The 25543-nt window shown below is 31.1% G+C and overlaps 1 protein-coding gene across 1 annotated transcript in view; it reads left to right on the top strand.

Moving 5' to 3' along the window:
- LOC118205650 (macrophage metalloelastase-like) overlaps nt 1-25340 on the top strand; it is a 79477-nt gene extending 54137 nt beyond the window's left edge. Inside the window, exons 5-11 of the mRNA XM_085815543.1 lie at nt 9392-9596; nt 10223-10381; nt 14319-14465; nt 14649-14785; nt 15735-15876; nt 18904-19085; nt 21728-25340. Coding sequence (XP_085671669.1) covers nt 9392-9596; nt 10223-10381; nt 14319-14465; nt 14649-14785; nt 15735-15876; nt 18904-19085; nt 21728-22114 — 1359 coding nt within the window. The 3' untranslated portion in view covers nt 22115-25340. The remainder of the gene's footprint in view (nt 1-9391; nt 9597-10222; nt 10382-14318; nt 14466-14648; nt 14786-15734; nt 15877-18903; nt 19086-21727) is intronic.
- The last annotated feature ends 203 nt before the right edge of the window (nt 25341-25543 follow it).

Genomic DNA, 25543 nt, shown 5'->3' with positions numbered 1-25543 from the left:
GCATGAAATTGGTATTTCTGCAGTTCGAAAAAGCATTCATTCGTGGTAAGTGCATTTTATTTTATTCTTGTTCTTATTTTGTAGAATGTTATGTTCATTGTTTTTTTAGTATGAATTTCTGTCGTTATTGTTGTTTTCAATTGTTTGAAATTTATTTTAGTTTATTTTGTTGATTGGTGCTTAGTGCCTAGATTCTGCAATGCGTAGATGTTTTTTAAAGTTGAAACAGAAGGCTGTGTACATGTATTCTTTGAAATTTATTGTTGTTATGATAATTTATTAAAGCGAGGTGTGCGTAGTTCTTAGATTGTTTCGCTGCCTAGATTGCGCAATTCGTAGATGTTTTTTTGAAGTTAAAACATATCGCTGTGTACATGGATTCTTGTCAAATATTTTTGGTTAGGAACTTTACGTTTTTGCTATCTAAATTTTTTGTTTTTGTTTCGGATTTTTAGCTTAAATTATGTGTTTAAAATGTGGTTTTTGCATGTGCGAAACCGCATTTTTGGAGACATTTTAGGCTTAAAGTTCGAAATGTAGACAAAAAATTGAAATAGCTATATTGAGAAATTTGGCGATTTGAGGACGCATATAAGAGTAATTCCCAGCAAGATAATGCTAGACCACATACGGCGCGTGTTGCTATGAACTGTCTTACAGCTTGTCAAACACTTCCTTGGCCAGCGAGATAACCATATCTTTCTCCCATCGAGCATGTCTGGGATAAGATGATAAGGCGACTGCATCTACCAGGGAATGCTGATGGCCTAGCCCAACAATTAGAGTAAAATTTGGCAAGAAATACCGCAGGAGACCATCCGAGACCTTTATCAGTCTATGCCACGCCGTGTGGCAGATTGCATCCAGGTTAAAGGAGGGTCAATACCTTATTGAGCTCGTTACTTTGTAACTATGTAACTCTGAAATAAATCATTCAATTGTTCTGAAATTTTAATCATTTTCTGTCCTGTACATAATCTTCCTATCCACCAATATTTGTCTGAATCGGACAACTCCTTGATGCGTCGATTTTTTGTTATAGAGTGTAGAGTGTAATTAATAAAATATTCAAAATGTTGTGCATCTAATTTGGTACTTTGTTATTAAAGGGCAACAAAATTGCTACCTTACATAAGTCACGGAACAAAACTATTTATCATTGCTAATTTCATTCGACATTTAACACTGTTTGGCTGTAGGAAAGATTTCGTGGTTTTCTCGAAGTAAAACGTGTTTAAAACCCAAATTGTTTTGTTGCAAATGTTTGAACCCAAATCGCTCACATCATTTATTCATTTGTCCACCGAAATTTGCGAAGGTTATTCTCTCAGTTCACAGAATTAATAACTATTCATAAGTTAGAGCTAAAAATAGTAAGTGTAGAAAAATATTTAAACTACGTAAAATTAAATAAATAATATAATTTAAACTTCATAAAAGGGGAATAGTTCTAATTTTATCCTTGTATTCACGACATGGAAATCCTTCTCAAAAAAATATAAAATGAAAATGAATAATATAAAAAACAAGTGGGACATAATAAAGTTTCGGATATATCGTGAAAAGAGAGGATTTTATAGCATCTTTAAGCTTATGATATTTTAAACTGTAGCTTAGATTTTATTTTAGGTGGTAAAACATTTAAGTTGCAAATTTATTAAATACTTTTAATTTAATAAAGTTTCAACCTGTGTATTCTCTCTGAGCAGAACTATGTCATAAAATATTGCTGAGTGGGTGGACTTGCAATCAGCTTCATTGAATCTGATAGCTATAAAAATAGTAAAGTGGTATTCTAATTTTATAAATATCAAAATGATGCCATAATCGATCGTTTTTTCGTTACCGAATTTCCTGCATAAAATTACCTCTATATTACTGAAACAGAGACCTGTAAAATTTCGCATTCCCTGAAGTTTTTTAAAGAAGTGAAAAGTGTTTAAAATTTAACTGAGTAAAATATTTTACTCATCATTATTGACGACGACGAAATATGTAACTTAGTCTGCTGCTTTTGAAATTATAGTCTGTATTCAAAGTCTATAAAGCATTACACCTGTTTAGAAAACCTTTTTAAATCGTAGGATAAATTTTCAATATCTATTGAAACGTACGAGCGAGTTGCATTCATTTTTCTTAGCATGTTATATTCCAGAAAATCGAATTGAATTTTCTGTATTTTGGCAAAGTAAAAGAGAATTCCTTCATATTTTCAAATCAATGAATCTTAATAAAAAAATTTTTCTATTATATTTAAGAGTAAGTTGTTATCTTATTTGGTACTTTATTCGTTTCCTTCTGTTGTTTTGGAGTTTTTCTGATCCTGAGAAGATATCTGGAATATTTTTAATGCAGTTTAAAGTCGAGTAAAACAAGCTTCACATAAGCAGTAAAAATTCTAAATTCTAGATTTGCATTCGTTCTAATGTGTTAAAATTTTTACATATTTGAGTTTAAAGCAAAACACGATAAATTACTTAAAGTTTTGGTGCAAGGTACTAAAATCGGAAAAGTCAATTTTATTATATAATATTCTAAAAACGTTTTACATTCTTAAGTGTTCTTAAAGTTTCGAAATTTATAGGAGATAAAGTCACTCATAACCTAGTAACATGTCTGCGGTTGCCACTGTGAAATTACTTATGTTAAGCTTTCAGGTAATACATTTTCCATTGACAGTTTTAAGTTTTTCATACTGAAAATGGCATAGCATAGAAATCACTTATTGGTGAGATCAGCATTTGGTGTCTTAGAACCTGGCTGTTTCATATTTCCTGAGAATTTCCTAACATTGTTAATTAAAAAACAAAGCGATTCCGTTGAACCTTATTTCCTGTAGCGTTAATGACCCATTATCTATATCTTAGTTCTATAAGGTGGAAACCACTGTGGTGACACCCAGTCATCACTGAGTCATTAAGTGTTTCTCCGTAATAAAAATTGCGAAATAAAAGGGCTTTCGGGTTCGAGTTTTTGTTTTAAGCTACTTTCCTGTTACGTAGAGCTTGATGTTCTTGGCTCATTCAGAATAACATTGATACCTGAGTTACCAAAACCTCGCATCTGGCGACGTTTCCAATCCAAATAAAAAAGAACGAAAAATAGAAGATTGGGACAGAAGTACTAATTAGAGTTAACAGAATTTTGACTTTGTCACTATAATTAGTACTTCTGTCCCAATACAATTTAGTTCTTCGTGTTTATGTTGTTTAATCACAAGATTATATTGAATAAAAACGAAGAACTGGATTGTATGAGCTATAACTATCTGAAAAGTAAGATACTGTCAATTTTATTTAGTTAGTAAGTGTAACTGAACTTCGTTAACTGGACCTTCGAAAAGTCGGTCTGAATACAAAAAGTAGAATTGGAAATTAAAGTTACCTTTGTCGTTAAGTAAAATTTTCAATTACACAAGAGAGTAAAACTCTCCGGTCTCTCTTTATAGAAATTCGATTGTAAGTGTATCGCTAAGATTGGATTTGATAGGTACAGTTAGTCACAAAAGTCTGCGTACAGACTAAATTTTAAAGTGAAAAAAACACTTAAAGCATAGAAAAATGTATTTTAATCATTGTATTTTTTTTTTCTTGTATTAGCTAAAATTGTAAGCTTAAATAAAAAGTAAATAATATCAGTGTAATACTTTTCACATTTTTTCAAAAATATATTTTGTTAAAAAAACTCAAAAATTCCCTCCAATAAGTCTGCGTACACTTTCAAAATAAAAAGCAAAATATAAGTTTTTTACATTACTTCAATACTTTGTAGGATATCCTTTATTCTTCAAAACAGCTTGCAGACTTCTGGGCATTGACTGAACTAGTTTTTCAGTGTCATCCGACTTAAATTTCGCCCATTCTTTCTGCAATTTACTAATTAGCGTGTTTCGCGACGTAATATTGTGTTTTCGAATTCGTTTCTCCAATTTTGCCCACAAATGTTCGATTGGATTGAGGTCTGGTGACTGTGGAGGAGTACGCAACTGTCTTGGAGTGTGATAGAGGAGATATTCCTTCACAATTTTAGCTGTATGTTTCGGGTCGTTGTCTTGTTGGAAAATAAAGGTATTGGAAAGGTTTAAATTTCGGGCACTGTCTCGTAGATTTTTCTTCAGAATATCCAGATAAACATACTTATCCATGACTTTATCAATAATGTGAAAATTTCCAACTCCTTTCGACGACATACAGCCCCATACCATCACACCGCCAACTCCATGTTTGACAGTTGGATTTAAATTTCCCAGATTCAATTCTGTTCCTGGTTTTCTCCATACAATAGGGTGGCCATTAATTTTAAATATTGTAAATTTACTTTTATCTGACCAAATTACATTGTTCCAGAAGTCCTGCGAAGAGTTTAAATATGTTTTGGCAAAAGCAATTCTTTTCTTTCCATTTGTCTCGGAAATGTATGGCTTAGACCTAGGTTTGCGTCCATGATAATCGGACTTTCGCAGCACTTTTAGTGCAGTTTCAGGAGAAATTTCCTTGTTGCAAGTTAAAAAAATGTCTTTTGCAATGCTTGCAGCAGAAAGTTTAGGATTTTGTTTAATTCGTAAGAGAACTTTTCTTTCTTCTCTCTGCGTTAGCTTCTTCGGTCTCCCACATCTTGGTTTTACAGCAAGACTACCAGTGTCAAGATAGCTTTGAATAACTCTTTGCACACTAGAAAATGGTTTTCCAATGGTTTTACCAATATAACGAAGAGTTTTACCTTCATCTCTCAATTTGATAATTAGTTGTCTCGTAACTAAAGGAATTTCTTTATTGGTTGTCATTTTCGTCAAAGAAAATAGAAATAGCAACTTCTAATCAACGTGAAATTTGCTTCGGAAGTCAATGACCTTGAAAGTGTAACCTTCTTTGCATTTTCAAATTTGAAGTTTAAAAGTTAGATAAAAAATCCCCCACCTCCTTCGCGTCGTACGCAAACTTTATTGGCTTTGATTTCTGGCCACTTATCTTTTAAAAATTAGTGTGCATAAATTATTAGATATGAAAATATTACAGTTAAATAATTTCAAAGTCCCTTATTGAAACTAAATATTAAAAAAATAAAACTTTAAGAAACTACCCTTTTCGCACCTTAAAATTTGGATTTGATATTACTTTTCTTGATGTACGCAGACTTCATTGACTAACTGTATATCAGATGACAATGGAGGGCGAGGGATTTAAAATAATGTTTCGATACAGTACAGAAAAGTATTGCATTGAAACATTGCTTTAAATCCCATCCTTTTTCATCGAATTAACTGTATTATATTCTAAATTTAACCTCATAAATAAGCATTGTCCTATCCCAGTTTAAAATCCATAATAACTCATTTTTTCTTCTTTTAATTTTTTTTAGTTATCCAAATCGCGATAGACTGGCACTTTTCCATAGGTCCTACTGGCAACTGAGTGAGCTGGCGGCATGAAATTTAATTTTTTCTTCCTCATATAGCACGTACGGACTACTTTAATTTAGGCTGTGTTTCACAAAGGTGTCCTTTCTCATAAACAGACAGCCATAGCATAATAAGATACTCAAATCTGTAGTTATTTTAATTAGAATCCTATCATATTATGCCCTTTAAAAAGTGCACAAGTCTTGATTTGTGAATGAATTTACAAAGCTATTCTTATAAATGCAAGTGATGAATAAATTCGTTCATAAATACAAAATGCAGTTGTGAGTTTAAAAAAAAATAATTCACCAAGGTAAAAGTCGGCTAATTTCCAATTTCGTCTAAATTCAACCTTTCCTAGGGGCGCAACAGGGGCTGAGTGATAAGACCACTGAAAACGGATAATTTGCCCCAAATTAAGTTCTCTGCGATTTGACCTATTGCGTGAGATTTTCATGGTTTTCCTCATGCGTAATAGGAATTACGAGCCAATTTCCTTAGAAAGAATTCCATGAGGGCATCTTTCTTAAGGCAAATAACCATCGCGTGCTTTTCATAAGTAATTAATTAACCAAACGTGATATTTCTTGTGTACATGTTTTTCCAGTAAAATTAGATGCTTTAGGACTTTTTGTTTCATGAGAAAGTAAATGATGTATTATTGTAGAAGGCTGAAAAAAGAGAAATCTGAATGTTATCTTAAGAGGGTCTGATTGAATATGAATAACAGATTAAGAATTCATTTATTTCTTTTCGTTAATATTAACTTTCTTGTTTATTTAAACACGAATAAAAAATTTATTAACTTGTGAATAACTATACTTAAAAATAATTAATTTTTCTAATGAGCTCATTTTTAAAATTAAATTGAAATTTATTTTTCATTTGTGTTTTCGGTTATTTATAATCAACTTTGTGTTGCCTTTTCAAACTCAAAATAATCTAAACGAGGCTAAAATATTACCAATATTTTTTTAGAGTGAAAGAGCTATATTCTATATAGCTTTATTCTATATATAATTGTTTGATTATAAGAATTTTCATGTCAAAATTTAATTCAACTTGTAACTTAAATACTTAACCAAATATTTAACTAAACGCAAACTGTAATAAGATTCGATGCGGCCTCATATCAGTACTAAACTCTTCTAACGCAGATAGGTGACCGGAGTGGTTAAAACCTCTGAATGCTGAGAGTTCGACCCGATTACGCATGGCTGCATGGTTTATCTTCGTGGTTTTTCCCATGTGTAACGTAAGTACTACCTAGTTTACCTTGAAGACAGGTGCAGTACAAAGTTATCCCTCCCCTTAGACAGATAGCCCTCGTGTGTTTGCCATATTCAGATAACCTAAAGTAACTATCCAACGCAGGTAGTGGCTTATAAATTTTCTGGCGTATGATTTGATTTGCATAATCCTCTGATATGAACGATTATATTTGATGGGAATCAAAAAGAATACAAGACAGCGTTTAACTTAGTTTCAACTGTTAATAAACCTTAAAATAATTGTCGTTAGTTTGCGTATGTCAATCCAAAATGGCAATTTTCAAGGGCGCGCTTATGATACCTTACATAACCTTAAAAGCAACTATTTGGGTTTGGGTGAATTTTAAAAAAAAGCTCTTTCTTGTTTTTTGTGTTGCTTCAGTATCGCAAGAACATTCATTTCTGAATTTAATTTTGTTTACATTAATTGAAAAAACATATTGGGCTTGCTATACACTTTGTGGAATTATTACTTGAATTAATAATGTCTTCTCTATTTCGTAGACTCAGGACACTTTTAGCGATTCATAGGTCGCACTTCTTAGATTCTCATTCGTAGATATTATGCAAGAAAAGGTTAACTGGTTTTAACCATGTGTGGCTCCTAATTCTTATAATATCATTTGACCCCTGAGTTATTGTGGTATTAATACCACACATTATTTTGACTCGCAGTTGATTAATATGCAATAAACTATGTACGTCACGAGTTTTTCAGCTTTGCGATGTTATTTTCTGGAAACCTGTTCTGGTTTGATCGTTCTAAGTACATGCTGTAACACTCTGGACATCCAACCTTTCTTCGAAGCTGACGTAACAGGAAAGTTTTCAAGGTGTTTTTTAGCTGTTTTATTTTCTTATTTTTAGTGTATTTCATTAACGTCTAAAATTTTATCTTTATGTATTTATCAACATTTTGCGAAATCGAAAGAATTTCCTTATGCAGGTTGCATCAAAATAAGTGACGAAAGTAAATTCCTGCAACTAATGAAATGTTTTGTCTCGTAGTCATTCTCGAGATGGATCACACAACATCTCCTAAAATTAGACTTCTTTGTACTTTTGATTCAACGTCTAAATTTAAAAATAATGGACTTAAGGAATAGATGGTTTTATTCTGAATTTTCAGTATAACACAGGTAATAGCATACGTAAGAGACAACCAGTAGATAATGAATAAGACCGCTGAACACTGATAGTTTGACTCAGGTTAAAACGCTGGCGAAAAGGCAGCGTCTGCAGGAGCGTTTTCATGGTTTTACCCATACGAAACGTGAATACGAACCAGTTTTCCCTTGAATGTCCTCCATCCCTTCCTTAAAAGCAGACGTACTTGTCTGCTACATCATATCCGAATGTAAGAAAGCATTCCGAATGAAATAATTTCAATATTATTTTTCTGCTTGACTTAGATAGGTTATGTTAGATTCTATGAAAATGAACTGAATGTTTTTATACAGCTCATGCCAATATAAGTTTAAATTTTGATTAATTTAAAAGTTACAACAGCGATTTTTATCAATGGTGATCATAAAAGAAATCTTTAGATTTCGGAGTATGAGTTATCAGTGAAACTTAAACATCCACTAATCTCTAAGGAACCAACTTACCGAACATTGGGAGGGGGCGTATATTAATGTTATTTATTTCGACAGAACCTTTAAGAGGTATCTGTCTTCGAAAGGTTATCTTCAGAGGAGAATTATCTGAGCCAAAATGATTCGCATTCTCGTTACATATGGAGAAAACCACGGAAATTCCGTTTAAAAAACCCTTCAACTATATAAGCAAAGCCTCCGCTACGCATTTTGCCGCTCGGTGCAATCTCTGCGAATCCTAAATTCTGCTACTCGGTGCCTTCCTAAATTTTAAAAACATTTTCCGCCCCTAAATTCTGCAGCACTGACTGCCGCACGGGCCGTGATTACACTGAGCGAATAGAAAAGGAATAACTACAGAAGAGCTTTGCTACCGTAGTAACTAAAAGGCAGGAGAAAGAGAAGGATTTGTTTGGAGAGAAAAACTTTAAAGTACGACTTCGTAATTTCAGTTGTTAATTTTTACATTCTTCTCGCCGTTCTGTGAGGTTCAACTATTTTAGTCGAGGGCAGACTTAAATGCTTTGTTATCGGGATGTCATGTTACTGAAATCAATAAACCACTTATGTTTTGTTTATTATAAAATCGTGGTTAAAAAAAAACTAGTATTTACAATTTGAATTACTAATTCACAAATCATCTCAATTAAATATTATGTCATCACTGAACTTCTTTCGTACAGAAAGATTAATTAAAATCTTCTCTGCTTTTAAAGTGAATTTCAAATTATTTAGTTTGAAATCTGAATGACAAGCTATTTGGGCAGTTATTAAGACTAGCTTCCTTGTCCTGAATTTCTTTTTTGAATATGTTTGGTCTAACCTTTGGTCTGATGAGCTCTTCAATACTGAGAAAGTACCTTTAAAAAACCAAAGCAAAACAATCTTTCCCCCACACACACAGAATACTTCCAAATGATGTTATTGCTTTTAAATATTTGATTGGTTGTGCGCATAACGAAAGAAACTTCAGAAATCTGAATAAATAATAAGATATCTTAATGTTATTTAGAATGTGAGCATGTTGTTATTTTGCATCAGAGTGTAAAGCTTTGAAGGTGTGTTTTTTAATTTATTAATTTATTGATTGTATTAGAAAAGAGTGTTCTCAATTTCCTTTTCAGGTGTGGAGCGATGTAACTAACCTGAAATTCATCCATAATGACAAAGGTCGAGTTCATATCGACGTTCGATTCGAGGAAGGTGAACACGGCGATGGGGAGAGGTTTGATGGACCTGGTCGAACTCTGGCCCACGCATTCTTTCCGCAATATGGAGGTGACGCCCACTTCGATGACGAAGAAAAATGGACCATCAACCAATATTACGGTACTATATGATTTTGGACAAATAATGGCAATACACTTGCTAATCACATCTTTGCAATTTTGTTTCATAATGATACACTCATTTTATATTTTAAGTCCATTTATGAATTAAATATTTCTACGCATTCTTGGTTATCACCCATGTAGAAAAACTGATATTTTTTACTTTTCGACGACTTTCAACTTGAATCAATAAAAATATTAACAAGCAATATAAGGTAATGATAATTTCAGAACATTTCACGTTTATTATTCGTGGCTAATGGCACCTGCCGTTAAATAAGGAGTGTATTGAATCCACTTTTTTCAGTTCATTTAGAACAATGAATTTTATCTGTCCTGTTACATGCGCTTGTAAACCAAATGGTTGTGCAATTTATCAGAGTTACTGACAGGATTATTTATTTTTACGTAATATTGTTCCTTAATGGTATACCCGTTATTTAAGCATTCGCGATTCGTTTGAGTAATCCGAATTTCATTAACATTTAAATAATGTGAAGACGTAGTAATATTGTTACTTTAAGAAATGGAATATGATTTAACACATGGAGCAAGTTAAATAAATTTTGAGAAATCTTTGAATTAGATAAACTTTTAATAATTGTTTATTTTCTTTCTAATTAGGAACGAATCTATTCCAAGTAGCTGCCCATGAATTCGGTCATTCTTTAGGTTTGTCTCACTCAGACGTAAAGTCATCTCTGATGGCTCCTTTTTACAGAGGTTACGAACCTTCTTTTACACTGGATGAAGATGATATTCTGGGCATTCAAGCTTTATATGGTACGTATGCTGATTTCATCTTCGAATATCTCTTCGTAAAACTTGGAATGTATCGTCGTATAAAACAGCGGGCTCAGACTGAAACTGCATGCTGACGAAATACATAATCTAAGAACAGCTGACGTACTAATTTTTTTATAAAATGAAAAATTATATTAATAAAAGAGAAATATATTTTATAAAGTTAAATATTATTAAATATTTATCAAAATATACATAATATCGCAAAACACAAAAAATTCAAATTTATATTTATTTTTAACTGAAATTTAAGTTTGATACCTATAAGACATTTTTGTTGGTTACACTTTGTAATTCAAATATATTGAAAACTAAATGCTGAATTCTTAGAATGACATTTCTATCAAATAATCACAACTTGTTTAAATAATCGTTAAATAACTTTAATTTAAACTAAAGATGAAGAAATTATGAAAACTTTCTAAGTTTCCACAGAAAATTTACTATGCGACAAATCTTAAGAATAAATAATAATAACCTAGTCTCTTTGTCTTAATTATTAAATTTCTCTTTGACGCATAAATTAAAATAAATACTGTAGTAAGTAATTTAAAACTTCTTTATTTCTTACAACAGCTTTACAATTGTTGGCGTTTCTTTTCTCGTAAAGTTTGTAACCTTGGAAAGAAATTATCTTCATAGATTGCACATGCTCATCGGTCAATCGGGTTCTTTTCTTATTAATTTTCAACTGTGAAAAAAAATCTGTTTATATATAAATGTATTCCCAATAAAGTAATATTTTTAGGGAAAACATTCGTAACTGAAATTATTTATTTTTGACAAGTGTGAATAAAAAAATAATAAAATCTGTATTTTTAAATCTCTGAATAAGATTTTTATCATATTGTAAATTAGCTATAGTTATAGATTTTTGATGCACTATTTATGTTTGCTAAAACAATATAAACTCCGACTTCAAATAGCTAAAACCTTGGATACATTGTAACACTGTATTTGTAACAAATACTTAATTGAAATGTCTTCGGAGGCCCCGCGTCCCGTCAGTTTGAGACCACTGGTATAAAGTATGCAGACTGGAGTGTATTAGAAATTACATTTGAATGAATTGGTTATAATTCTAATTGAGCAAATCTTATTTTAAAATGCTCTTCGCATAATTCCTTTCCGCGTAATGCGTAACAAAATTATGGTAAACTTTGAAAATGTCTCATTTACTTTTAGTCTATGTCGAAACTGTGCGTAATGATTAATGAAGAACAAAGATCTAATGAATTGATTCTAAATACTGATTCAAATGTATTTTGATCTTTCCTAATAGTTTTCAAAGATTAGTATGAAATAAATCTTTAAAAGTGATTTGGGTTCCGCTATCATGATGGTCTTCAGACTGTCAAATGGTCGAGTGACTAAAGCGAAGAAATATTTTCATTTTATCTCTCATTTAGTTCCCGATGACTGAAACAGCTGCATGGAGTTTTCTTTATCATCACCTTGTTTCCTAACATGAACACAAGCCAATATCTTTAAGGAAATCGTTTATGAAGGCCTTCCTTCTGTTAAACATATAGCTTTTTCTGCTTTGCCTTAAGTAATTAATCCTTTTAGACTTGACTACTGAAATGTTGTTATGCTAGCCATCTTCTAAAAATATATCACATTTTCTATGACACATATTTAATGGAGAATTAAAGGTGGGTTATACGGAATACGGATGGCCATCTAAGGCTTAAGCCCCATGGAGGTAAAACTTAGCACTTATCAAAGAATTTACTATGGTAAAATAGTATATTAATGTATATATTTTAAGTATGCTTTATTCAGGTGAGAGGGGAAAAAAGGGATGAAGGCTCTAGGTATCGATCCCAGTACCTCTCGTATGCTAAGCGAGCGGTCTACCATCTGAGCTACGCCCCCGCTTTCTTCAGATGTTGTTTTTACTTAATGTTGCAAGAAAAATGAAAACACGCTAACATTAAATGTATAAATGTTATATACAGCATACTCTCGTCCATTAAACACATGTGTTTGCATGTGTCTCGCACTGAATAGTAAGTAGATTACCTTCTTTTTTTACAAGATTTAGGTATACCTTCGATGGGAAAGAATTTCTCCAACTTGGCAGATAAAATTTACTCCAAGATTATAGATATAAATTATCTTAAAGGAAATTGAATGCGCATATTTAGGAAAGCAATATAAACTAAAATACTCCTGCGAATCTTAACTCTTTCTAAAGAGTAACAAAAAAAATGAGTTTAATTCCAAAACAGCCTGAAATATTGTTATAGTAAAATTATTCATTTATTTAATATTACAACATCTTAGAATTTTGTAAAAAAGCTTAATCTCATGTGTTGATAAAAAAGTGGCAAGACTGTGTAACATTTAAATGGAAGAATGAATGGAATTACAATCATTAACTGAAATAAAAAGTCTTATGTAACGGTCAAAACTTTCAAAGAAGTTGAATTATTTTCGATAATTTTAGCGGAAAGGAGATTGAAATTATAATATAGAAAATAATAATAGTAATTAAATGAAGTTATATGAACTCCTCGTTTTTAGATGGATGATTCTTTGATGAAATATTTCAAGATCGACTTATTTATAGTATGCCATACTTGCAACTGATATTATACATATTCCCGAAAGTGTAAAAATTGGCCGTTCTTTCATTCCAGGTTTAAAATTCAGTTTGTATACCACTCTGCCACGACAAAAAAATCATTTAAATTAATCAATGTGGACACATTATTTGTCATTTCAATGATGCATTTACCGGTTGAGAGAGAAGGAATTGTTTGCTAGCAATGGTAGAATATGGATGGTATATCAATCTTAGATGGTATATCAATTTTGAAAGATAATCGAAGTTTTCACATTACGTAGTGGAAGGCTTCTTGGTTTTCTTACCACTGATTTAATTAAAATTAAAATATTTTTCAGAAAATTCTTTCATAAATTTTATTTGTTATATTTTATAAGAAAATGTGTTAACGAAACTCCGTTTTTTTTCCCACTAAGAGAAAATTTCTCTATTGTTGTGTAAAGCATGATGTGTTATTTTTTAATTTTGTCTGCTTTAAAATTTAAATACTTCATCATAAACATGTCAATGTAAATTATTGATCGATATTAATTAATCTGATAGTAGAGCAAAATTTAATGATGTCTTCCAATTATTCAGAATTTGCATATCAATCGATCTTACCTATTCATTTTTTTTAATCAACTGAATGGATAAGGTAAGGAAGAAAAAGATATTTCTCCTCCTGTGAACTGTCTTACATTTCCGTAATAAAAAATATTTCAAAATAATTCTTTGCAAGTACTGTTAAATTAAAGTCTTGAAATTAAATCCAAATTTTGAAAACTGCGATTATCAAAATCTATGCTTTGATCGATATTCTTGATTTGATTTTAACACATGTCTTTGAAATTAATTGATTTTAATCTTTCTGAATTGAAATAAAAAGTAAAGTAATAAAAAATAAAATTTTAAATCTTTCAATAAAAGGTTTCTGAGCTAAAATGTGTATTGAATTACGAAGTCCTTGTTTTTAAGTACTTTTTCATAGAACTAAACCCATTTTTAATCTCATTATGTACATGGTCACTTTTATTATCTTGTCTTAAATAAATTCGGCCCACCAGCGGCCGAGCGGTAAAGTCGCTGAACACTGGTAGTTCGGTCCGAGGTTCGAGTCCCGCGAACGGGCTGGCTGCATGGGCGTTTTTCGTGGTTTTCCCCATGTGTAACGTGTATACGAGCCAGTTTCCCTTAGAAAGTCCTCCACGAAAGGCATCCCTCCCCTTAGGCAGATAGCCCTAGTGTGCTTTGCCATAATTAAATACACCACACCACACCTTAAATAAATTCGTATAGAACTGAAGAGCAGCAATATTTAACAATACAACATGCTTGCCTATTCTGACTTTTTCCCGTACACAGGTCGACCTAGGAAAGAATCTCCATCTCCAACCCCCGGATATAAGCCGAGATTGACACCTGACATTAGTGGATCACCAGATTTATGCCAAGATCCTTCATTTGATGCCGCAACTAAAACTGAAGATGGAAGGACCTATGTTTTCAAAGGTGAATATAACTTTGCTGATGACTAGTCAAAAACTTTCAAATTACACTTAAGACTTTATAGTCTTTCTTTAATCATATCAGTTTTATTTCTTTTCCCATTTTGGTCAGTAGATTTTTGTGCGGATATTCTTTGGAAAGTGAAATCCATTTCTAATTTTTTATTAATAACTTTTTCTTTCTTAGGTGATTATTACTGGGAAATACTTCAGACAGGAATTGCTGACGGATATCCCCGAAAAATATCTGAAGACTGGTCTGGTTTACCGGGCAATTTGGATGCTGCTTTAACGTGGACAAATGGCAAAACATTCTTTTTTAAGGTTTGGGCAACATTTTGATGTCATAGATTACATAATTTGATGCATACCGTGCTGTATTGTAATCGTAATTCTAGGTTTAAGTTCCCAGATAAAATATAACTGGGTGTAAGTGAGTAGAGTAAGTATTGCATAAAGAAATAAGTAACAGATTTTTTTTTGTCCCCACTTTGTAGCTAATGAGAAATAAAAGTAAAATATAGAAAACTTTTAGAGATAAGATAGCTTTTTTTTTTCTTTTTAATTTACTATAAAGGATGTTTCCATTTACGTTTTTTTCGCAAATCGTTGCATAAAATAGTACGTAGGAAGAGAAAAGGCTTAAAAGATCTCAGGATTTATCAATTTTATGCAGCAGTATATATAATTTGTATCTTTTATTTCAGAATTAAATCATTAGTTTAATCTATTAATTTGTCTAAGAAGTTAGAAGTTTGTAAACAGACCTCAGTACTCAAATTTCTGCCTAAAAATTGTAACATTAATCTGTACAGCTTTTTATTAAAATATTTAGCATAATTCTATAAAAATCTGATCTTATCGCGCTTTGTTAATTACTCAAGTTATTATATCTTATCATGTTTATTCTCACCCTTTCTTTTTCTTTTTATTTTCAATTTATTTATTTGTTTTATCTGTTATAAATGTTATAAAACATTAAAATTCTGCGATATATATATCAAAATTCTATTCTGTTTGGAATAAACAGATTTAGATCAAAAAGCTGTAAAAATTTGGAAATATTAATCCAAGTTAATATGAACAGTTTCTACGTTAGGAAATTCCGAATAGTTACGTACACATTAGATTTTAATCGCTCTCTTTGTTTAACTGGACAGTCGCCAAAAACACTTAACTGGCTGGCATCCAAATGCAGGATAAAGCTTGCTTTGTTTTAGCGCGAAAAGTTACAGTTTCCTCTGTTAAAATTCTGCTTTCTGTGTTATTTCAGAAAAATCAGTATTGGAGGTTCCGAAACAAGAAAATGGATTCGGGATATCCGAAAGAAATATCAGTTGGGTTCGAAGGCATACCGAATGACATTGATGCGGCTTTCGTCTGGAGCGGGAATGGCAAGACCTACTTTTTCAAAGGTAACGAAACCATTTTGTAGCTGGAAAGTGAAATATAAGTTATTTTTATCTCTTTGGAATCGATAACGCGCTTTGAAATATTCCAGTCCTGAGTCTTTGCGAATTATAAACTGCACCATAAGGCAACGATGGTTAGTAAACGTGTTCATATAATGTTTTAAGCATCATAACGGCCACTTGTATAAACTTCTTGAAAAATATTCGTTCTAATTAAAAGTGGATATCAGCTAATTAATAATCAGTCACAAGACAATGCGAATTCACTTTACAGAATTTTCTTTGCAAGAATTTAACTTCCCTTCCTGCGAAAGCCAATCTTCAGTCTGTTTTGAAATCTTTTAATAAAAAACACCATTATCCAGGAAGGTGAATAATTCCTACATTCAAAGGGAGATTAGCGAGGATTAACTTGCGTGTTTTGGGGTGATACCAGCGAGCTACAAAATTTACAAAATAGAGATTGTTTAGTTCCTCTGGATTTTTCATTCATTTATTACAGATGCTTCACACCGAGGCTTAATATCGAGCAGTGCAGTTTGAGCCTAAAGTATTTACAGCGTTTATGCCGGCGTGTGAATTTACTCTCAGCTACCCTTCAATTAACAAAAATGGCTGACTATAATGCTCCAAATCTGAATTATATTCCATATTACATTGAAGCAATTTGCTCAACGATTGCGACTTACGAATAACGACATGAATTCAGTGAAGATTCGCATTCGTAACACAATTAATGAATACAAAAAGTAACATATACGAAAATAAGTTGAGGAACAAGTATCTGAAAATGTGCTATTTATTAACAAATAACAGCTATATGTCTTGAGCTATTCCCGATGATAGCACTAATGATGTCTACACAGCACATTGTCCAAGTATAAGTTTATTAACAAGGAAAATAATATACATCTAAACCTGAGTGAATGAGTGAATACAAGTAATGGCTTGAAATCTGGGGAATCACATGGAAGAAAGCTTTCCTTATAATTCCTTCCTCCTTTTTGATCTGTCATCTAGCAAATAACTTAAGCACACGTTGCAGTTTTGCAACAGTCCTTCAGAATAAAAGTATTGATTTTCTCAGATGAATTAAATATAACAGTTGAAATTTCTTTGAATTATTGTTTCAGAAATATGATATGTATGCTATGCCTGCAGTTTCATGTGTCATCATAAATTCGTACTATCCGTAGCATCTAAATCGAGGATCATGCCTGCAGAAAATATCGTTGTTTGTAAAAAGCATGCAGAAAATATCGCTGTACGTAAAATCAAAGGATAAAATCTCTTTATTTTCATCTCGAATGAAACTCAGTGAAGAAGGTATTTCTTCCTTATGGGATATCTTTTACTAAGTTCTCTATGGAAGTAATTCATTAATAATTAATTGCTGATTTCTAAAAAAAGCAGAGAAGTGTATAAGATTCTAACTCAAACTGTTAAAGAAAGGAACATCAGAATACGGTCCAGTACTACATTCCACGGTAATGTTTAAAAAAATTTCTATACTCAGAATTACTTCATATTCAGACTAAAATTTAATTCCGATTCCTCAGACTTTGTTTTGAATTAAATTTTAAAATAAAATTTTAAATACAGTTCAACGTTCTTTTCTCAAATAGTCTGAATTCTAAAGAACGATGAGAAAATAAAAGTTTAAAAAAATTAGATGTATTATACTTCGTTAATTAGTCACCAAACATACAGCTAAAACATATGTAAGTTGCGTTACATCAATACGTTACTTCGAGTGATACTTAACCAATGCACTACAAGGGACAAAGAATAGAGAAATTTGATGTATAAGGAATCTACCTGTAAACACCTTGAGATTTATTTCTTCTCACCAAAGAGGGTTTCAAAGGTATATTTTTGCATTCAGTATAGAATAGAAAGTTTGAGCAGACAAAAAACATTAAGATAAAAATTTAATTTGAGCTTGTTTAAGTAGCAAAATAAGTCAACCGAAATAACGGCGCATACAGTCAAAGAGTATGTACTGGTGGTTCTTAACCTCCCCTCCCCTCCCCTCCTTTCACCATTGTTAGAATATTATTTCACCTTATTTTTCAAGCTTGAAAAATATACATGTACGTTTATTGAGGTATAGATTATTTACTAACGTGTTTCATAAATTAAACAACAAAAAGCATAGAAATATTGGCCAATACCACAACTTGAATAATAACTTGAAATAACAGTAGCTTTTTAAAGTTTATAAATTTAAACTAAATGCTTAATAGCTAAGTAAAAGGCTGGCTGCATCCCCCCCGGGAAACTATGGAATTTCTCCTTAGAGGGAATTTCCTCCTGGATGAAAACTCCTGGTGTATACAAATACGATATAATTCAGATCTAATATACTCTTATTCTAGGATGAAAAACTTTGTTTTGTTTTTCAAACTTTGGAACAACGCTTTTCTGGAGGTTGTCGGTAACTTAGGAAATACTGATTGCGATGTAGAACAGCAGAAACTTTTAGTTACGATTACACTTTTTGTGTATATAGTTTTTCCTAGTAACACATATACTTCAATGTTAAATATCGCTACCTCTCCAAGGAGAAGTACGATAAACACAGTATCTTCTTCGATGTAGGATTTCAGAATTGATAATTCTCTGAATGTGGAAGTAACGCTTAAATTCCCAGTTAAACTGATATGTATAATGTATGTAATAAGAATACTAAAATGTAATGAAAATATTTATTATGTAATAAGAATTTTGTGTAATAAGAATACTAAAATTTCTCTCTGTGGCTGAATTGATAAACATATCAATGTCAATATTTCTAACCATAAAAGTGGACAAGCTCTGTTCAAAGTAAAAAAACTAGCCAAAAAATTGTATTCAGGAACTAATTTCCCCTATAACTTAGAATTCTATCTTCATATTTTGAATAATAGTAATAGTGAAAAATTTTTAAATTAACTTTTACATTGGTCATAAAAATATAAACCATAACTGAAAAATCTGAAAAAAAAGTGCCATTTTTATTTCTAACTAGTTTTGCCACTTTTATTACAGGTAGTAACTACTGGCGGTTTGATAGTCGAAGTGAGCCGCCGGTCAGTTCACGATACCCTCAGTCAATTAGCAACTGGGAAGGTCTGCCCAACAATATTGATGCCGCCTTGCAATGGGTAAATCAGAAAACCTATTTCTTCAAAGGAAAAGTGTACTACCGATTCAACGACAGAACTTTCTCGGTAAGGGGGAGGAAGAAAGCTCTCTTATTTTTTATTTAAGTATCGTGTACTATTTTTACACTTATCTAGTTTATTGGGATCATAAAAGGGCGACTGATGCATTCATAGCATCAAAACGCGAAATTAGGGTTGTGTGTATCATTTATTTATATGAAAATATGTGATTTTAAGTTGAACTTGCTGCTGTTTATTAATTGGTATATTCAAGTCCAAAGAATATACCAGTTATAATAAACAGTTACATTTACTTTGTTTAAAAGGTAACATCAGACTCTTTTTTTATTCAGCAGTATAAATGTCATTTTTGTCCATCTCTTCTGCACCTACTTTTAGATCCGAATAGCGCTTCCTTGATGATAAAGTTATGTTTTATTTAAAAATGAAAATAATGGTTGATAAAAAGAAAATCCTGTGATCAACAAAGAAATGTTATGTCCTTTGAGACAGCATAATAACAAGAAAGGCTTTTTTAAGAGGAAACTTTTCAGATTTATTCATTCAAAAACTGGCTCTTATATGTTCTGGTCTCGTTTCCTGATTCAACTGATTAAACATAGCGTGATTCAAAGCTGTGGACAGAATAGTTGCTATTATAAAAGCGGTTGACAGGAAATTTTAGTAAATATTCCGTGTTAATAAAGGAAACAGAGAAATATTTTACTTTCATTTATGCACGCAGTATTTGTGAAAAGAGATGCAGGTATTTAGAAGCCTGTCATTTTCAAATGTTTTTCAGAGAAATATAATGTCCTGGAGCTTAATTATAGCCATTTAAACCGAAAAGAAGTTCTGGGGCTAAGGTCCTATTCCCCTTTCTTCTTCCCAAAATAACAAATCTTACCTACTTTAAAGTAACTTTAGAAGAAAATGTTAAAGACCATCCTGATGTTTGGATCCAACGCTACTTTTCGTGCTGTATTTAGCAAATAAACTATTATTATAATTAGGATAAATGTTCTATTCTAACTATTAGGATGAATGTTCTTAGATCAGAACTGCATCTGATCATAAAGAATTCCAATGGCATTTTATTGCTGACGTATTAAGCTTCTTCTGTTCCCGAGTTTCTTGATTTTCCCAGCTAATTTCTGTATTTATTTGCGTATTTGATTTTATCTGTTGAAGTTCGAGCTGTGAAAAATTAGGCAATGTGTAACATTCCTGAAGAAAGGAGTAAAAAGAAGATGTTAGCAAATTAAAAAGTGCGCAAGAATAGTTGTGCTAATATTTCTAATCTGAAGAAATCAATTCTAAATTTTATTCTCTATGCTGTTGTTTTTTCTCCTACTCATTCACACCTTTGATATTGTTACCATAAATCAGAAGTTCTAAATCATATGTTGAAAAAGCTTGACTATCTATGCATACGTTGAATTTTTCTGTCACATATCAGAAATTTCTAAATTATGAGGAGAAAAAAGTAGATGGAATGTGCGAGTCAAAACGGTTTTTCTTTTTCCATCTAAGTATCTAAAGTGCTATCAAGAAAAAAAAAAATTTTAGTTTCAATTTTATGGAAATTGTATTAGATTGAATTGTCGATATATTTGTCACAGTGGGAAATCTAACAAAATGATTTCATCTGCGCTATAATGTAATGAATTTTATTTATATAACTGCAACCACCACAGATTTTTATAATATGATGTTTTGTATACATTACCCTCAGAAACTTTACAGAAAAATTAATTTTCTTCTTACGTATAAAAATGTTTTTAGTTGTGTCATTGCAAGATGTTTTAAATATAGAGATTATTCTATAAAAGTCTTAGTTATATTAAGATAACCTGTAATGGATTAATAAAGATTGATCATGTATATTGCAGTTTATTCTCCCTTCAGCCAAAAATGAATAAACTGTTAAACAGAATATAGTATATCTAGCAAAATATTAAAATTTTTCCTGTTTGACATCTAGTAAATTTTATTTGCGTATTACGGTAATAAATGAAAAACTAGTAGCCCTTGCAAATTGCAGTAATGAATTTTGGATGATTTAGAATAAATATAAAAAAGCATGATGCAATCCCTTTTTGCAACTTTTTTAATCTTAATTAACATACCAATAACAATATTCTGTAAATTTCACCACTTGAAGTATGGCAAAAGAGTTGAACAGACCGTTGGATCTAAAAACGTCTGAAATCTGCAATGAGCAGTGATCTTCTTCAATTTAAAACCAAATGGAATTTGGCTGTTTAAAAGTTTATCAGCGTTTATACCTCGCTGAGAAAAGTGTAACGAATGGCCAAATGAAAACGTGTGTCGTTGATTTGCAGGAAATAATAATTAAATAAAAATATAAGAACAAGAGAATAAATGAAAAGGAAAAATTTTACTCATAATAAATATGGCACATTAACAGTTTTTTTTCCCACAAAATGCATTTTCTTAATGCAGTGAGAATAAATGTTCTTCAATAAATGATATTCTACATATAAATGGTTCTTTATCTGAATTTCCCATATTATATTTTAAAACCTTAAAATTGCAATATTTAATAATTATTTGGAATAATGAATATCTGCATATTCTCTTTTAGCTTTAGAATAAACTAAAAGATAGTTTTCAAATGCTAATTTTGTTTTAAAATTATCATTTAAAAAATGGATTAAAAGGATCTGTTCTTTCTTGACTTTCAGGTTGACAATGCAGATCCACCTTATCCTCGATCAACCTCTGTATGGTGGTTCGATTGTCAGTCACAGTCTGCGAGTAACGAAGATCTGAGCAAAGCATCTCTCAAATCTGGGGACACAAAGCCTATCTATGTCGGTGGAGATTCAGAAACAGGTATGGCGTCCTCCACTGTCAGTCCAACAGAAGGTGAATATGTTGATGAAGACCTCGTAGATGGATCGGAGAAGCTAGATGTTGTACTTCAGCAGAATGGTGTTGAAGGAACGACCATTCCACGTCAAGAAGCACTGGATGGTACTTCGGGTAGCTTGCCATCTGTTACTGGTGTGCCTGCATCTGTTTTGATTCTGCTTGTTGTCCGGGAAGTTATGAGAAGGCTATTTTTATGACTTTGACAGACCAGTGAAACAGTATTTCTTGGAATTCTTTAGTTTCAAGCTGGATAACTGCGATTTTATTTTCCTAAATAATTTTCTGGTGCCAAGAGAAAAGAGAAATTTTTCGGAAGTTGCTTTATACCTCATCTCTTTCACTCGGGGACAGTTGCTGGTTTCTGTGATGCCTGGTGGCAAAAACTGATGAAATGGTTTTTAATCTCCCGAAAGATGCTGCTCTATTCTCGAGAAATGGAATGAAAAGCTGGTAGAAAGGTACTTTATTCAATGCTTAGGCATCAAATGCTACATTGAGAATGAAAATAAAATTCGAAATTCCAAAAGAGCTTGAATATGCTAGGCCAGTTAAATCTGAAGAGAACAAGTGTTTATGAAGTTGTTAGGATTTATTTGTTGTAGAAAGAAATTATCTTAAAATGTTAATTTTTAATTGCGCTAAATAGTATTCTGATAGCCATCTAATGTTTGCTGAGTTTCTGCGCGGGGTTTATAAAGCATACTTACTTTACACAAATTCTGATAGTGCCAACTTTATTTTTATATCAGTTTACACTTGTGAAATGTAAATTATGTGAGCAGTATTATAAATTAGCTTTCTGACATGTATTTTTTCTGACTATGATTTGAAAAGGAAATAATGTAATATAGTTGGTTAGCATGGAGTATAAACTTAAATTTAATTAGTACATGTCAATAGAAAAAGGCAGGTAATGGATATAAAGTGTGGCCTATATTTTGTTTCCTTTATTCATTGATCTAATGTTAATTAGATCATTTTAAATTAATTTATCATTGCATTGCTGAAGTAAATAGATCGATTGTGCTGGAAATAAGTATTGTAAAGAGACAGAGTTTTTAATAAGTAAATTCCAAAATTTACTAACGCCATTAATTAACTACAAAGGCTTCACATATTTAGTCAAGGATCAGAAGGCATTATTCCACGTTTTTGCTTTTTCCTTTCATATAGTTACTAACATCAAAATAAACAATATATGAATAATAATTGATATCAGAATGTGTATTTATTAATTCGGTATATATCTGAGAAATTCTTCGGTAGTAAAATTATATAAAAAAATTTGGAATACGTTAGAGTTACGGTTATTTTTCAACTACATACAAACATAGCAAAATCTCAACTAAACTGTATAGTAGCATAATGAAAAATCTTCAAAAATTATTTCGCAAAAACAGTTACTCATACATAAAAATAAGTATACATTCGTACCTGTTTATAATTACATTGTGTTAATCATTTCTGCTTGAAATGGTATTTAAATTAACTGAATTCATAAATTCAATTCATTCATAAACATAATGAATTCATAAACATAATGAAAAATCTTCTGAAATTATTTCGTAAACTATTCAGACATAAAAATAATTATACATTAATAGTTTTCAAAACTGCGTTCTGCAAATTTTTATTTGAAGTGGAATATTTTTTTAATTTTAATGAAATCTATTATTACGATCCAAAAGTTAAAATTATCATTACGATGGTTATTTCTTTTTTCAGCTAGAGTAGTGTTATTTTTTTGTATTTCTCAATTCTTCTTTTTAGCTTTGAACCAGCAGATGAGCAAGTGTGTATTGAGCAAAGCTTTCCAAATCCAGTTTTTCATCTATTTTTAATCAGTCACACTAACTTAGGTATAATGTCATTTAGATGCTTTGATTCCGTTCTTTTTTTCAGAATTTATGCAATTATATAAAGCTTTTGAAATTAATATATTGCATAATTTTTCCGATTCCTTTTTTACCCCAACAAAAGAGGGAAAGAGATGAAACATGAGCCTTTTATGGAAGAAATATTAGCAATTCATATCTTTCGTGTGCTTCCTTCTCTTTTTTTTTTTTTATAAATGCTGTTGAAATCTGAAATATCTGCTGTGATTAAAAATTGAGATTTTTCGACTATCAGATTTTCTCCATTAAAGAAGAACGAAATTTGAACTATAATATATTTTTATATGCAGTTTATGAGAAGATCGCTTTCAAAATATTTTTTCTTGCTGATATTTCTTGAACATAACACTAAAACTTATATTTGAATAAATAGTTCATTTGGTAATTTCATTTGCTTCTTCAAAGATACTTTTTTCTATTAAAGAAATAACGTTTGAAATTTCATTTAATTAATTTCTAATTTAAATATTTCATCTATGACTACCCCTATCTGAATCTTTCCTTTTTTCAACATTTTATCTTTTCTATCTGAAATCAAAATAAATTTCGATACGACAATAGCAAATACTAAACGTTTTAATGGTGTAATATTGTGATTTTTTTTTATTTTTGGACTTTCAGTACAATATATGTTTTGTTTCTTGGTTTAGTAGACCAGTGTGAAGCAGCGTATTTTTCTTTCATTTGCTGTGATATAATTAATTTTTAGACTGTATAAATGAATCCCTTGCTTTTAACCTTTGTAGCCATTGAAGATACTCCTTCTTAGTGTATTGTCTACAATAATTTTTCAATTAATGTTTAGAATTAAAATTATGCAGCCTAAAATTGATAAATCTGTATTCAATTGATCTGTATCTATATTATGAATGAAAAGAGACTGCATATGAAGAAATGGAAGGAAAAGTATAAATGTAGAAGAACGTACATGAGATGATAAAGTCGCGAGATCTAATGGACTCTTCCCGTAAAAATTCCTGCTGGCCAGGTCAGGCTGATTGTCTGAAACCAAGATAAAAAGGACTCATTAGAATCTTCAGCCTGTTTCTTAAGTTCATGATTTTTGTTTCATTGCTTAAATTTGTCATAACTAAGTCATTTTGTTACATAAACATTGCATAAATACTACACATACTTGTACCAATTTGTTTTTGTGATGACTCTCAACTAACTGAGAAGTTAGTTGAGAGTATAACTGAGAAGTATGTCCAGGCTTATTAAGAGTGCATTGTTTATATTTGTATCTTTTTCTTATAGCTTGAATTTTCTTTTATTTAAGTGACACTGTAATATTAACTTTTGTATGCAGTTAAGTGGAAACTTAAAATGCATAAGTAATGTTTCCTACAAGTTCTGTGCTCTGGTAACATAGAACTTTGTATTTATAAAGATTAATTTTCCATTTTGATGAATGGCATTGTTATATACACCATATACTGTCAGCTGTATATATATAACTTATTGTTGCATTGAACCTCTTTCTTGTTACATGACAGTCATAATATTTCCAATAAAGATCTGAAATGCATCAGAGTCTTTTCCTTATTACAAGAATATCATTCATTTAGACAACGAATCAAGCATCATCAAAACAAAAACTGTTGGCATAACAGAAAGTTTTAAATTCCTGTAGAAAAGAGCTGAATGGCTTCTTTTGTAAGCAATTTCATCACCATTACTTATAGTTAATTATAGAAAGGTAATTTCATTTTTTACTACCTTGTACGAAGT

Source organism: Stegodyphus dumicola, chromosome 4 (genome assembly GCF_044657685.1).
Source record: "Stegodyphus dumicola isolate Sdum_Otavi_A_Nest chromosome 4, ASM4465768v1".
In the NCBI taxonomy this organism is placed as follows: Eukaryota; Metazoa; Arthropoda; class Arachnida; order Araneae; family Eresidae; genus Stegodyphus; species Stegodyphus dumicola.
Note: the sequence above shows the minus strand (reverse complement) of the source record. Positions and strands in the feature narration are given on the sequence as shown.